The 15,995-nt window shown below is 41.2% G+C and overlaps 3 protein-coding genes across 4 annotated transcripts in view; all 3 read left to right on the top strand.

The window, feature by feature from the left end:
- Positions 1 to 15,995, top strand: part of LOC132911484 (transmembrane protein 132E) — a 79,139-nt gene that overhangs the window by 37,039 nt on the left and 26,105 nt on the right. For both annotated transcript variants that reach the window (XM_060968138.1, XM_060968139.1), the window contains exon 2: positions 13,058 to 14,177. In XM_060968138.1, the coding sequence (XP_060824121.1) occupies positions 13,058 to 14,177 (1,120 nt within the window). The remainder of the gene's footprint in view (positions 1 to 13,057; positions 14,178 to 15,995) is intronic.
- LOC132911527 (phospholipase A2-like) lies at positions 1,662 to 4,554 on the top strand. Its single transcript, XM_060968231.1, has 4 exons — positions 1,662 to 1,904; positions 2,364 to 2,523; positions 3,402 to 3,560; positions 4,222 to 4,554. The coding sequence occupies exons 1-4, from the start codon at positions 1,730 to 1,732 to the stop codon at positions 4,298 to 4,300; spliced, it is 573 nt and encodes a 190-aa protein (XP_060824214.1). The 5' UTR covers positions 1,662 to 1,729; the 3' UTR covers positions 4,301 to 4,554.
- Positions 10,104 to 12,433, top strand: LOC132911528 (phospholipase A2). The gene is made up of 4 exons (XM_060968232.1): positions 10,104 to 10,329; positions 10,671 to 10,830; positions 11,713 to 11,871; positions 12,338 to 12,433. The coding sequence occupies exons 1-4, from the start codon at positions 10,185 to 10,187 to the stop codon at positions 12,414 to 12,416; spliced, it is 543 nt and encodes a 180-aa protein (XP_060824215.1). The 5' UTR covers positions 10,104 to 10,184; the 3' UTR covers positions 12,417 to 12,433.

Here is a 15,995-nt window from a genome sequence, read left to right as displayed (position 1 = left end):
TAGAGGGGAGACGACGATGTCGTACGAGGAAATCGATGACTACGAACCCATCGGGCTCGAAAATATCCTTCACGGTATTTGCGAATGTCTGGAGCCTGTTCGTGAGACCGTACGCGCCCCGACGCCTCCGCCACCCGACCCTTTCGAGGGGTTTCTGGAAAGAATGAAACAGGAGGTAGACGAAGACCGTCTCGAGATGCGTTTTCGAGTGGAGGGAATCGGTCCACCAGTCTCGACAAATCGCATTACAGCCGTGAGTCTGTGGCTGTCAGACTGTGCTCGTCGCCAGGAAGGACTGGTTGGTCCGCGAAATATCAGACATTTTCTTTGCCCCGATCTCGAGGATTGCCAACACGATAACAACGTGGATTGAATGCGATCGATAGCTTGCACCGTGAGAAATGTATCTGTCACACGATATATCCGTAGTTGAGTGGTCGCAATGAGCTGAAAAAAGCATGTACATTAATCCGATAACGTTGAAATTCTTGTCTGGGTTCGTGACATATTGTAGCGGATCGCGAAAGTAATTTGAACATTCACCAGGCAACATTTTTTTATGAATACGTTACATGAAACTTTTTAAAATTTCATTCGCAACACGATGAGACAGTACTATCGTGATTATAATATTTGTAAAATTTACAACCGGCATGGAAACGTGTATAGGTGACGTTCGTTACAAACATATATTTGGTAACACCCGTATAATAAATTTAATAAAAGCCAACATACAGCATAGTCTTCGAGATATGTTTAGCGATGGAAATAGTCATTCTTACTTACTAATGTAGTAATAATTGAAATATTTGGCGAAATGTATTTACGTAATAAATATCTTGTATCTTCTATGCACTCGTTACGAATTTTCAGATTCGTTTCAAATTTGATCAATGTAATCACCATATAGTCGTGCTTCGTTACAGCGTTAATGAAATATTTGCAAACATTTTGCGTGACTCGCGTAATATGTTCGCGTTAATTCGATATCGTTGAAATTTTTGTCTGTCGATGTGACACAGAAAGAGACACGTGTTGCTGGGACGTCTCCGCTCGTCTAGAAGCGCGATACATGTACATGCCCCTGTTCACGTTCGTGATCCGCGATTCGAACTAACGAATAATTTACGTTGCAGAGATCATTAAAATATATAGACGGACGAATCGTGCGCGACCACCTATAAAACATCAACGTGTTTCGACCGTTTGCGTTTTATTTCGCGCCACGCAGAGATAATAACCGTCACGAAACGCACGCAACGCACGCTGTTTGCCTTTTAACTTGGTGCATAAATTACGGCTGGTAACAGTCAAATTTATGCATGTTTCGGGCCATTCCAAATTCCTGTCGTGATTCGAAGCTTCGTCCAAATTCGTTGCATTACACGTTCGCTTCTGTAATTGGTTTTTCGGTGTTTTAAAAATTTTGTTGGCCGATTATCGCATGGCCCGGACGTAATTTCTAAGAATGCACGCGATGAAATTGGGTCATAAATGGAAAACACTTTCTCATATAAGCGTAAGAAACAGCCGACTGTGCAATTGTATTCCGAACACTGTCGGAACTTTCGCTGGACAAAATTTGGAGAAAAAGTATTTGAAATACTACTTTAACAAGCTCTGGTCGGAAGGAACCACTTTTCCCTCCGTTTCTCCATATTTTCTCGAGTTTTTGAGGCTCCACCGTATTCTCCTCCGTTTGTTTTCTGGCTGTTGTTCCACGTGTACCATGCAGGTCCTTGGATTGTCGTGCGTTTTCGCTCTCTGGCTCTCTTGCCACGTCTCTGTTTACGCACATCAGCCTATTATATTGAGAAACACCGATCCATTTTCTGATACTAATATCGACGACGAACTGTCGGAGAGATGGCTTCTTTCTTACGATTACACTAGGATATTTCCAGGTAAAGGCAAATGTAGACTTTATATTTTCTATGTGCATCATGGATAATTCACTCACAGTGAAAGATCGTTTTCGTTTAATACAAACATCCAAATTGACGAGCGAACAAAGTAAAGTCAGTCGCTGCGTACTTTTAATAAATCGAACGAGTGTTCGTTACAACGACATTTCAGAACACGCACGGTTCTCATATTCAATTTTTGAAGATTTTATCAGCGAAAAGTATTAAAATTTCCCATGCACAGGGTGAGTGGGTAAAAACCACTGGCGAAAATAGTTCGTTGTCTACCGACTTTGTCAAGAAATGATCACACTCTTTAACTTTTATCTCGATAAATTTCATCTCGAGCTTACTTTGATAAAGTCAATAGATAACGGATTATTTCTCTTTTTACCGACTCACCCTGTATAGCTTTTTCATTATAGACGTTCTCCATGTTCTTATATTCGCTTCCTGCAGGAACATTATGGTGCGGCCAGGGTAATATATCAAGTGGACCGAATGAGTTAGGAAAATTGAAATCAACAGATGCATGCTGCCGAACTCACGATATGTGTTCCGATATAATCGAGGCTCGTGGCACTAAACACGGATTAACTAATACCGCTGACTATACGAGGTTTTTTCCAACTTTCTTCTTATTCTCCGCGCTTTTGCCGGAATCCTTTCTAGCGCGAAGCCCGCGGCATCGGTGCTGAACCAAAGGGAAGTTTCTTTTCTAGCGCGCTCGTGTTTCGAGGCAGACGTTCGAAATTAATTCTTCTTCCTCGGAGCGACGTTGTTTCTCGTACGGGTTGCACGAATTTCCTGCAATGTTACACAGAACGAGACTGTAACGTTGGCTTTCGAGCCTGACGCGGACAACATCCAAGCCGTTAAACGTTCTACTTTTATCATAGAACTACGCGAATGTTAACGAGCGCGGTAATGCCAGGTTCGCGTGAACGCCTACACGGAATTTTCGTCCGGAATCGACCAAATGTCCAGTATCCAGTGAGAAATTGCGCACGATTAGACATAAAGCTATGCGCGAATTGTAGGCGTGCCTAGCCGGTTGCTACCTCGTATGAATCATTCGCCGTGCATATCGAACTCAAGTTCGCTAGTCGAGTCAAGATGAGAAGCCGGAATTTGTATCTCGGTTACTTTTCCTTGCAAGCTGCTCCTTGAAACTCAGAAAATGAAACCCGTCATTGAGCAGTTGCGATCCGATGTAGAACTTTCGACATACTATTCCATTTAAGTAAGTTTCTTACTTTTCTAACCGAATCGTGAGTACTATAATACGTAGGATCATAAGGTTCCTACTACTATTTATTCGATAGATATGAAAATGCATTAAAATTTTTAACGACTTTTAGAGATAGCTTATTCGCTGTGAACTAGTTGGAGTTAAATTTCAAATGTTCCTTCGACTGCAAGTGCTTAACTGTAAACGTTTCAATAAGCATTATAAGGAGACGAAGATAAAAGACAATTTGGATATTTTTTGAACAGGTTAAGTTGCGACTGCGACGAAAAGTTCCGTCAATGTCTTAAAAAATCGAAAGACGAAATAAGTGGCAAGTTAGTGGGAATGGGCTATTTCACCATATTAGGAACGAAATGCTTCCGAATGGATTATCCTATCGTGAAATGCATAGAAAGATCCTGGCTGTAAGTGTAATTACCGTTCGATACGAACGATTTTTTTCTCCTGAATTTCAGCGAACAAAGAGCAGAGCATGACAAAATAACTTTTCATTCTCTTGCACGATAATTTGTAAAATAGTAAAATCAGTGGGACAGAGAGAGTTACAACTTATATATTATTGATCTCATGCTGAATTATGCAATTTCAAATCAAATATAAGGGCAATCGAATAACTTATAGATTTCACGTTTAAAACTATTTTATCATCGATCTCGTTACTGTCGCACAAGCGTTTATCGATGCTAATAAATTCGTAATTTGTAACGTGTAACGTTTTACTAATACAGATACATAATATTAGTCCAATTGTGCAAGAGATTCTAGTTATGTAACGAGCACGTATGTACAAATTTAGAACAATATACTGTAACGTATGAATGGTATACTGTCTAGTATACGGAATAATGTATACAGAAATGCTCAGAAATCGCCGCAAGAATACCCGATCGAGTATATTTCCTCGTACAGTCCAATGGACTGGATTATGAAATATACATGAAACAAAGCATGCTCGTATCATGCAGTCTCGCTGATCTATCACAAATACAATACATATTCGTCTAGCAACGAAATAATCGCGCAGGAATACAAACTACCTCAAAGAGAATCTTCTTACAATTACAGTTTCTTGCGATGTGAGAAGTACGAGCTCAATACGAAAGGTCAGAAAAGGTATCAGTGGTTCGATTTACATACGTTTTAATGTTAAGGACGATCCACAGACGACATCGAGTATCTTCAACATTGTATCTTCAAAAAGTCAATATTGTACAAGTCAACAAAGTTGCAAAATAGCAGCATAAAGATATAAATGTCACACCCTATCAAAATGACGATATGACGCAGATATTCACAGGCTAAATAAAACGTCGATACAACCTTCTAAATGCACAGAATAATTTCTTCCTAATATCTCGTCAGATCGAGGATTTATTAAGAGAAATGCGCGGATCGCACGAAACTAATTTTGGCTCTTAACACATTCACGTCCAGTGGTAACAACGTGTCGTGATACCGCGTTAATATCGTACGGAAGTCGACCTTTTGCGTAAACTATACGAACTTGGAATTTTTACCAAAAAAAAAAAAAAAAAACACGGGCTACTGATTAAAGTTACTAATAAATTTACGCGGGCAGCGAAGTGTTTATATAAGCAGAAAGTGGGTGCGCGTGGATTTTTACGAGACTATTTGGCTATTTTGGATATTCATAAAAGTATCTTTAATAATATTATAAAAGATATCTATAGATGTTTTATTATCGAGCAATTTATATTCGCGCACGTTGAAGATATAAATGGATAATAAAAAATTATGAATACATTCGCTATTATCATCGATGGAAACAGATCGTATTTTGTTTCTTCTACTTATGTACAATATATTTAATAATACGATGTACTTTTTAGATCAGAGTACGAATATTTTGTTTAATATGACGCGGGAAACGAAAGTGCCAAAAAACGAAAAAAGAAAAAAGGAAAAACGAGAGGCTATAGTTTATACACGAGGTTAATCGAAAATAATGTACTATATATTCTATGCGTATAACCGAAAGATAATACCCATCACGAACCGCACGTAACACACGTTGTTTTAACTTGTAGATAAATTTATGCACGTTTCATGCCATTCCACATTCCTGTCGTGATTCGATGATTCATTTCAAATTTGTTTCATCACGCGTCCATTTTCGTACTTAGTTCTCGACGTTTACAAATTTTATTGGCAAATTATCGCATCGATCGAACGTAATTTCCACGATCAGTGGCGCTGAAACTGCCTCGTAAATGGGACATATTTCCTTATATAAGTCTAAGCAATAGCCAAGCGTGCACTTATATTCTGTTCATGGTCGGAAGGAACCGCATTTAGCCCTGCTTTTCGGCATTTTCCGAGTCTTTGGACCTCCATCTTCTTTATTTTCTCCACTTTTTCCGCCTGCCGATCAACGTGTACCATGCGGATCCTGGAGTTGTCGCGCGTTCTCTCTCTCTCTGGGTCTCCCTTCACTTCTTTCTTTACACACATCAGCGTGTTATGTTCAGAGATTTGCCGACGATGAAGTGATAAGACCATCGGAGAGGATAATGTACAAGGCAAATTTGGACTTTACGCTATGGAAGTGCATCGCGGAGTTTTCATCCACCGTGAAAGATCATTTTCGTCCAAGACGGTCACCCAAATCGACGAATAAACAAATCAAAGCCAGTAAAACCCTTACGTACATTTGATAAATTCAGTGGATCATCCTGACGTATTCGTGTTCGTTAGAACAACATTCTATCAAAACACGCATTCGCTGTAATCATGTCCCGATAGAAGAAGAACATCGTCACATCGCTACGATAGTTTTCATCATTTCCAGCACTTAAGAATTTCCTGAAGGAAGCTATTCGTTATTCGTGTTCTTATATTTCCTTCCGCCAGGAACGTTATATCGCGGATACGACGATAAATCAGCCTAGAAAACGGGGATGTAAGGGAATGAAACGGGCACATTCTGCCGAACTCAGGATTCGTGTACCGATCTAATCGTGGCATTAAACGCGGATTATATAATTCTACCGATTATACCAGCTTCTTCCCAACTTTGTTCTTCATCCTCTACGCTTTTCTCAAACTTGTTTTTACCGCGATGCTCGCGGCATCGCTGCTGAATAAGAGAGACGTTTCTTTCTTTGCGCGAACGCATCTTCAGGCAACCGCTTTGAATCAGTTCTTCTTCCTCGGAATAGCGGGGCGATGGTTTTTCTCACAAGAAATGCACGATTTTCCCAGAGTAGATGACAGAGGAAGACTGTAACGTCGGTTTGCAAATCATACGCAGCCAACGCCCGCGTCGTTCAACGATTCGACTTTAATCATAGAAGCAGACGAATGTTAACGACCGCGTTAACACAGAGTTCGCGTGAACGCCCACATAGAATTTTTGTCCGGAATCGACCGAATGTCCAGTATTGAATGAGAAATTAAGCGTTTAGGCGTAACGCTGCGCGCGATTTGTAGGCGTGCCTAGTCGGATGCTACCTCGCGTGAATCATTCGCTGTGAACGTCGTACTCTAGCCAAGTCAGAGTCAGAAACTCTTTGTCGTCCGTCGAATTAGTACAGCGATCAGTTTCTTGCGAGATTCTTCCAGGAAAATGGGAAATTATACTCTGTCTCGGGCAACCCTTTGCAATCTTATGTAGAACTGCAATGGACGTTCCATTTCATTTGTTTCCTTCTTTTCAATTTCAACATACAAAGGCTTTCTTACTTTTCTATTCAAATCATAGGAACGTAATACACGACAGTACGAAGTGTCCATTATTTATGCCGAAGATATAGGGATACAATTTTAAACAACTTTTAAAAATAGTTTATTCGACTGTGAACTAATTGGAATTAAATTTTAAATGTCCCTTCGAATGCAAGTGGTTAATCAGGGACGTTTCAATGGCAACGTGGAACGATGGAGAGTTAATATAGAAAGATAAGTAAATGGAAGATCGGATTGGACATTCGTAGAACGGGTTAAGTTGCAACTGTGACGAAGAGTTTCGCCGTTGTCTTCACAATTCGCGGGAAACAATTAGTGTCAAGCTAGTAGTAGAAACGTATTTCACTTTCGTGTTAACGAAATGCTTCCGACTGGATTATCCTATCGTGCTGTGTAAAACCAGATCCTTGATGTAAGTGTAATTATCGTTCGATGCAGACGAACGATCTTTTCTCGTGTTCTCACAGACAGCACGGAAGGTTAGCGAATGGAGAGTAGAACATGAGAAAATAACTGTTTATTCTCTCGTGCAATAATTCATCAAATAATGAAATCAGTGAATTAAAAAGTTACAATTCCTATGTTGCTGATTTATTCTTGGGAATTTTACAATTTCAAATAAAACATGGAAATAACTTATGATTTGTAGAATTAATTTCTAAAGTTTCATTTGCTTTATCGTCAAACCTGACACTCGACTTGTCGCAGAAGAATTTATTACGTGTGGTGACGCAGCCTCGCAGATCTGTCGCAAGTATTCGTCTATCGAAGAAGTAATCGCGCAGAAATTTCGACCCAAGTAATTTTGATGAAAACTTTCTCGCAACGATCTCTTACAACTTTAGAGGGCAGCTTCTTACAATTACAGTTACTCCGAAAAAGTACCAGTGGTCCGATTTACCTGAATACTAACGATACTTGGGCAAATCATAAGAACGATATCGAGTATCTTCGAAAGGATCAATATTCTACCTTAAATCTGTAATAAAGGCGCAAAACAGTTGCATAAAAATAAATATCGCACCCTATCGGACGCACGACATAGCGGAAACGTTGACGAGCGAGATAAACGAGTTTCTTTTGCGCGCGTAGCTCTCGTGCGGAGGGGAAGAGTAGTAAAAAAAAGAAGGAAATTACATGGAAACGGAGAAGCACACGGCAACGAGCGAGTAGCGCAAAAGATAAGCGAGCAGAGTTGAATTGGTCTCGGCTTTCCGCGCGTTTTCCTCCATTTTACGCGAGAGGGTGTGCGGGCACCTGGCGCTTAGTGGAGGATTTCCCTGGAAATTTATGTCCGGATCGAGCGCAGCCGCGCCACGCCACGAGCCACGCCACGCCTCGCCCCGCCGATTTACAATTTCTCCCGCTTACCTGTGTGAACTTTCGAACGCGGATAAGTACGCGAACTTTGTTTCAGCGAAGGAAATATTCCCCAACTACGCTTTATCGAGACTGTCCCGTGTCTCTCGACCAGTCTGGCGAAACGAATTTTTCGATTTATGGAAGAAACGGAGTGCTGCCTCGAGCGGCCCGATACTATAATGCCATACTGGCTATACTATATTAGGCAAATGACGTGGTATCTGGGAAATCGTTGATATTTCTACACGACTTTCCACTCGAACTTTTATCTTGCAAATCTTTATCGGAACATCTCGGCTCGGAACGAGAGATTCCCTGGTGTAATAAGCTGGACAGCGTCGTTGCTTGCGAGACAGAATCGAACGATGTTTCGAGTTCCTGGACTCGCGGGCTCAAAGTGCTTCACCGTGTTCGTTTCTATGTTAATTTAACGCAGCATATAAATTCGCAGAATTACTTGCTTTTAATATAAACATGCTGCTATATCGAGGATTTATTAAGGCGCGAAGGAAAACGCGCGGATTTTATGAAACTAATTTAGCCTCTTAATATAAGCTGAACGTGTATGCAGAAGTGTTGCACATGGATTTTGACGAGACTGTTTGACTACCTAGGTTGTACACGGGCGAATATCTGTTCGAAGTACGTTGAAATATTTGGAGCTCGGACGAAAAAACGTGATAAATGTACATTTGAAGATCACGCCGGGAAATATACGAAATTAATTTTCATTCGTTACAAGGTAAACGTGCATGGAGAAAATGTTGCACGCGAACTTTGATCGAACGCTTTATCTGGATTGCATAATAAAGAATATCTGTTCGATGTAATTGACGCCTGTAAAAGACCATGTAGGATAAATACGTACAGTTGACTTTCTATCTACTGTGTCGTTTGGTAGCTAAAGAGAAGTATTTTAATACGAAATGATCGAAGAAGAGAATAATCCGATAGATTCGAAGATACAAGACTTTTGAAAATTGGCGATAAATAAACGACGCTTTATGAGAAACGAGTAATATTAATTTACTCGCTTGGTACAACTTGATTAATATTCGACTGTATAATTGATCGTAATAATATTTTATAAACGTTCAAGAAAATGATTGAAACACGTATTCTATCACAAAATGGACTTGCCGTGTGCAAACATATATTATGTTATAAAGTTTTCTAGAAAACCCACGATAAGATAAAGTATTTTGAAGAATATAATAAAAAATATCTATAGTTATTTTATTGACGAGTAACATACATTCGTGTACTTTAAAGATACAAATCGATAATAAAAAGTTAATATCACATAAAATTATGAACACATTCGCCACTATAATGGATGCGAATAAATCGTATTTTGTTATTTATACTTGTGTATGATATATTAAATAGTGCAATATACTTTTCAGATTAGATTACGAATATTCAGGAGCGAATGTGTTAAAAGATTAAAAAGTCGGAAAAGCGTAGTTTAGACACGAGTTTTAATCGAAAATAATGACCTATATATTCTATATGTGTAACGAAAAGATAATGACTATCACGAAACGCACGCAACATATGCTGTTTACCTTTTAACTTCGTGCATAAATTACGTCTGGTAGCAATTAAATTTATGCACGTTTCGGACCATTTCAAATTCCTGTCGTGATTCCAGGATTTGTCCAAATTCGATGCATTACACGTTCGCTTCCGTGCTGGCTTTCCGGCATTTTAAAATTTTGTTGGTCGATTATCGCGTCGCCCAAACATAATTTCCACGATTAGAAACAATGAAACTAGGTCGTAAATAGAGGGTGCGTTCTCATATAAGTATAAGGAATAGCCAAGTGCGCGCTTGTACTCTGAGCACCATCGGAAGAAATCGCTCTTCGTCCTGCTCCTCGGCATACCCTCGAGCCGATTTAGACCTCCGCTTTCTTGATCTTTCATTCTTTTTTTGCGCCTACTGTTCCACGTGTACCATGCGGACTCTGGAGTTGTGCGTTTTCACTCTCTGGCTTTGCCTCCACGTCTCTGTCCACGCATTTCAGCATGTTACGTTCAGAGACGTCTATCCACTTGCTGACAGAGAAATGGTAGAAGTATCGGACAGGATAATATACCCAGGTAAAGGCAAATTTGGACTTTACGCTTTGAACATGCGTTTTGTCATTCACATTCCGGCATTTCATCCACAGCGAAACATCATTTTCGTCCAAGACCCAAACCGACGAACGAACAGAGTAAATCCAGCGGCTACATTCTTTTAACGAATCGAATCATCCGACGTATCATGTGACGGACCATTCTAACGTGCTCGTGTTCGTTAGCAGAAAATCCCATCAGAACACGCATTCATTGTAACCACGTCCTGATAGATAAACGACGTCGATTCTCCTCATTTTTGATTCTCCAGAATTTTGCGAAGAAAAATGTCCTGTATATAAGCTTATATTTCCTTTCACCAGGAACATTATGGTGCGGAAATGGTAACATAGCAAATGGAACGAACGAATTAGGATCATGGAAGCAAACGGACGCATGCTGCCGAACTCACGACATGTGTCCCGATATAATCGAGGCTCACGGCTCTAAACACGGATTAACTAATCCCGCTGATTATACGAGGTTTTTTCCAACTTTCTTCTTATTCTTTACGCTTTCCCCGCAGTTCTTTTTACCGCGAAGCCCGCGGCATCGGTGCTGAACCAGAGAGATGTTTCTTTTCTGGCGAGGTCGCGTCTTGAGGCGGCCGTTTTTAAATTAGTTCTTCCTCGAAGCGATGCCCTTTCTCGTGCACATTTTCCCCGGGCGTAGATAAAGTCTCGAATATCAGTTTTCAAACTAGAAGGCAACCAACGTTCGGGTCGATTCAACCTTTATCATAAAACCAGCCGAGAGTGTTAACGATCGAGGTAATATCGGATTCGAGTGAACGCCCACTCGGTATTTTTGTCCGGAATCGACCAAATGTCCAGCATTCGATGAGAAATTGCGCGCGATTAGGCGTAACGTTGCGCGCGACTTGTAGGCGTGCCGAGTCAGATTCTACATCGCGTGAATCACTCGCTGTGAATATCGAACTCTAGTCGAGTCAGTAGCAGAAGCTGTTGCCCGTCGAATTCGTACAACGAACAATTGCTCGTGAGATACTGCTGGGAAAATGGGAAATTACACTCGTGCACTCCTTTGCGATCTTACTTAGAACTGCTATCGACGTTCAATTTTATTCGATTTTTTTCAGCTTTAATATACAGGGTGTTTCTTACTTTTCTAGTCAAACCGTAAGAGCATAATACACAGGAGTATAAATTATTGGTTATTATTTATTCTAAAAGTAGAAAAATACGTTTAAACTTTAAACAACTCGTGAAGATAATTTGTGGTGTATGAACATGTTGGAATTAAATTTCAAACGTTGAAACAAACAAAGGGGAACAACGAGAGTGAAACGTTGATACGGGAAAACGATGAGAAAATGGAAGATCGGATTTGAAATTTGTTCAACAGGTTAAACTGCGAGTGTGACGAAGAGTTCCGCCAATGTCTTCACAATTCGGGGGACACTGTTAGTGCCGCGCTTGTAGGAAGAACCTATTTCACCGTCTTAGGAACGAAATGCTTCCGATTGGATTATCCTATCGTGAAATGCAAAGTCAAATCCACCTTGTAAGTAATTACTGGTCGACGCAAACGAATCATTTTTTCTCGTGAGTTGTCACGGAGAGCAGTGAAAGTTAGCGAACAGAGAGCAGAGCATGGAAAAATAACTTTTTATTCTCGTGCGCGGTAATTCATCAAATAATGGATGAAAAAAATATGCGAATGAAAAAGTTACAATTTCCACGTTACCGATTTGCTTTTTGGAATTTTACAATTTCAAATCAAAGAGGGTAACGAAGCAACTTATGATTTGTAGAATTAATTTCTAAAATTTCATTTGCTTTATCGTGAAACTTCATACTCAACTTGTCACAGAAGAATTTATTACGCGTGATGCAGCCTCGTAGATCTGTCGCAAGTATTCGTCTATCGAAGGAATAATCGCGCAGAAATTTCGACTCAAGTAATTTTAACGAGAACTTTCTTGCAATGATCTCTTCCAATTTTAAAGAGGACCTTCTTACAATTACAGCTTAAGACGTTGTAAGGAGTACGAGTTCGATACAAGTGCTCCGAAGAAGTACCAGTGGTTCGACGTACTTTCGTACTAAGGAAAACGCAACAGACCTTAAGAACGACATCGAATATCTTCAAAAATATTATATTGTAACGATATTGTACCTAAACTTGTAATAAAGTTGTAAATTGGCTACGTAAAAATAAATATTCCACCCTATCAAACTTACGACATGGTGAAAAAGTTGAATTCCTTTTACGCGCGTAGCTCTCGTACGGAGGAAAAGGGTTGTAAAAAGAAAAAAAGGATGAAAATTACATCGAAACAGAGGAAGAGCGACGAAGCGAGATGCGATATATTTAATAATAATGCGCTATATTTTCAAAGTTAAACCATGAATATTTCAACTCTGCGTATATGATTCCGGTAGCGAACCTATTAAAAAACGTAACAATAAAAAGCAGAAGAACATAGTTTAGACACGAGTTTAATTAGAAACAGTGACCTGTACGTAGCTATAGATAACTTGAACCTTCCATACACGAAGTGGTTGGCAAAGTTTGCAAGTGCTCGATCGAGTGGTTGTCTTTCGATCTCTGAACCAATGTAGCTCTTCTAGCAGCATATTTTCTCTCCGTCGAACATTTATCCGCTGTCGTGTTAACCGCAAGCCTGTCTCCATTCCTAACTCTTATCCATTCGTCGTTACCAATTCAAATTATTATTTGGTTTCAGACGTGGCTGCCTCGGTGGAGGTTCACTTCGAGAACAAGGATGGGGGATTTTTCTTGAAGCACATACCGAGGCAATACTATCCTGTCCGAGGGGATTCTATCTCGTCGATATCTCCATCGACGGGCACGTTATCTAACGGGGTCCTGTCTCCACCGCCAGGCTCCGTACTCTCGAGAGACAAATTCACGGTGTTTCAGACGAGCGAGCCGGTGTCCGTTCGGGCGACCTATGGGCCATTTAGCACGAAACAGACCGTACCGGCTCGCTATATAGTTCCAGATCCGTTGGACGCGTTACCAGGCCCGGAAACGAGGCGAAACCTAACAGCGGCGACGATTCTGGACGCGCAGGAGTTAGGTGCGCGTCATCTGGACATGTCCGCTCATCTGGTTGGAAACAGCGTGCCTCGTGACTCGCCCGTGCTAAGAGTGCTCTTTCACGCCGGAAGCGAGGCAGGCGGAAGGCGTCAGTTGCTTCTCGCTCGACATCAAAGAGTCTGTGTGGTCCTGCACGCGAGCCTGGCCGCTCCATCGAGGAGCACTGCCAACAGGAACAACAATGGCAGACCCTCTTCCTCGTCTTCTTCTTCTTCTTCTTCTTCTTCCTCTTCCTCTTCCTCTTCCTCTTCCTCTTCCTCCTCTTCTTCTTCCTCTTCCTCTGGTTCTTCGTCCGCTTCCGCGCTAACGGCAGCGTGCAGCCCCGATGGAGAGAACGGAGTCTGTTTGGCTCAGATCACCATACCAGCCGATTGGTGGGCACCGTTACCTCCTCCGGACGCTTCTGGCCGGGTCAAGGTCGCCAAGAGCCTGCCCAGGCTCGTGCAGGTAGCTTACTCCGTGCTCGAGCCACGAGCAGAGGAGGCTGGCTCGCCTGACAACGGGGCTGGCTTCTGCAGACCCAGAGTTCAGATTCAGCCTGTCACGCCACTGGGTCAGGTACCTCTGGCTCCGAACCGGGCCGATTACAAGGAGCTCAAGGCCGACGATTCGCTAACACTCCTGGTGCCCCACGGGCCCCTTTATCCGAGGTCTCGGTTACACGTTCCAGCGTTCCTGCATCCGTCCAAGGTTACCGATCCGAGACAGGAAAGGCCACTGATCGTGATCGCTGTGTATCTCAGGTGAGAAATCGTTTCTTTGCTAGTCCTTGACACGAAGAGTCGTCGATTTGATTAGGACCACGCGCGGAAATTGCGCTTTTGACGCGGAAATAATTTTTTAATCGTTTGAGCAGTGTATCAGGTAGTCCGAAAAGTGTCTTTCTTTTACAGACACATTTTTATACAAACATAAAATTTAATCTGTCGGACGTTATGATGGAACTAAATGGATCATACGTAATTCGATAAAATAATATTTCCTTGTAAAACGAAAGAATCTTTTCGACCGACCTGATATTAGGTCGAACAGAGGGCGAACTGTTTTTAGTTGCGCAAATTATTAGCGTTAATTACGTAGATGATGAAAGAACGTAGTATACGTAGCAACGATTTGCCTACGTTGTTTCGAGAAATATCCATCGAAATATTTTCAAACAATTTACCCGATTTGAACGTCGTCGAAAATGTCTAGCGAGTGCATATACCTGCCTCACCATTGCATTAACCGATTTGAAAATAAAAATTCTGAATATTTAGCAAAATAATGAGAACGCGAAGTTTCTGATAACGGAGCTACGAATTGCTATTTATATGTGTAACACCTTAGCTTAGTCAATGAATTTTATTATTACAACGCGTCTCGCAAATTTAGTGAAAAAATGAAACGTATCGAAGCGGTTCTAATTCAATAGCGGGGAGTTGTGTTTCATTCGTTAGCTTCGCTAAAATTGATGTTAAAAGTGGGCTGGCAAACTCTAAATTTGAAAAAAGCGACTTACGTTATAAATGGAACTTGATAGAAGGAAATAAAACACGTATAAAATAATGTGTAAAAAATATACATTTAACGCTTCAGAAAATTAGGAAAAATTTAACGAACAATACGACCGTGGAATACGGAACGTAGAACTGTATTATTCTGTACCGCGAGAGTTTCCTCTATATCAGGTGGATTACTGCGAATCGCGATGAAACTGCATTACATCGTAAAGCGGTTAAAAATATTTTAAACGTTGAATCTCGCGGCGAGAGACGCGGTTACCCGTTCCATTGGGAAGTTAGTTACATAATAGCGAATTAGCGATAACGGCGGAGCTGTTCGAATTCGTTGCGCTTCTTTTGTACGTAATTACGAGCCGTTGGAAAAGTAATTACGAAAAAGACGAAGCACGTTTTCGCAACAGGGAAACTTGCCAGACGAAACGAGCAGCTAGAGTCGAGTGTTCGCAGGGCTTTTTCGTTTCGTCCTCGTTTCAAGTTCAAGATAATCGATGTTCTAACATACTTGCCAACTTCCATTCGATTTTTCGTTTTCCTGCACGCAACGTCGCTCGGAAAATACACCGTTAAGATACGGCAAAGATTCTGCGAGCTCCTGAAATTTATTTTGCTCGCTCGTCCGTCCATTTTTCGTCCACGCGAGCGAAACTGTCTTAATGCACCCCTCGGGAGAGTAGCGGGAGTGGCATGGAAAAAAGATCTGGAACGGAAAGGAGGAACAGGAATTTTCTAATTGGATGAATTGTCAAGCACCTCGCGTAAAGTTACAACTTTTCCATTGTTAGTAAACTCTCCAACAGTTTCCTGCTCCTTGTCACCGACGTTTCGTTCGTGCTCGCATAAGCGATTCGCGAGCTGCACCACGACAATCAGGCTCTTTCAACAATTCTATCGTGACCCCTTTTTCTAACCCGACATCGTTGCTTGATAATTGCTATCGAAGCTGACTCGTTGAAAAAGCCTGGTTAGATTCATGGACCAGCCAGTCCATGGACCTGATTCTATGAATACAAGAAACAGTCGCGCCTTCAGTTAAAGTAGGTGGAAAAGGGGTTTCGT

Source organism: Bombus pascuorum, chromosome 10, assembly GCF_905332965.1.
Source record: "Bombus pascuorum chromosome 10, iyBomPasc1.1, whole genome shotgun sequence".
In the NCBI taxonomy this organism is placed as follows: Eukaryota; Metazoa; Arthropoda; class Insecta; order Hymenoptera; family Apidae; genus Bombus; species Bombus pascuorum.
This window is presented reverse-complemented; position numbering and strand designations above follow the sequence as displayed.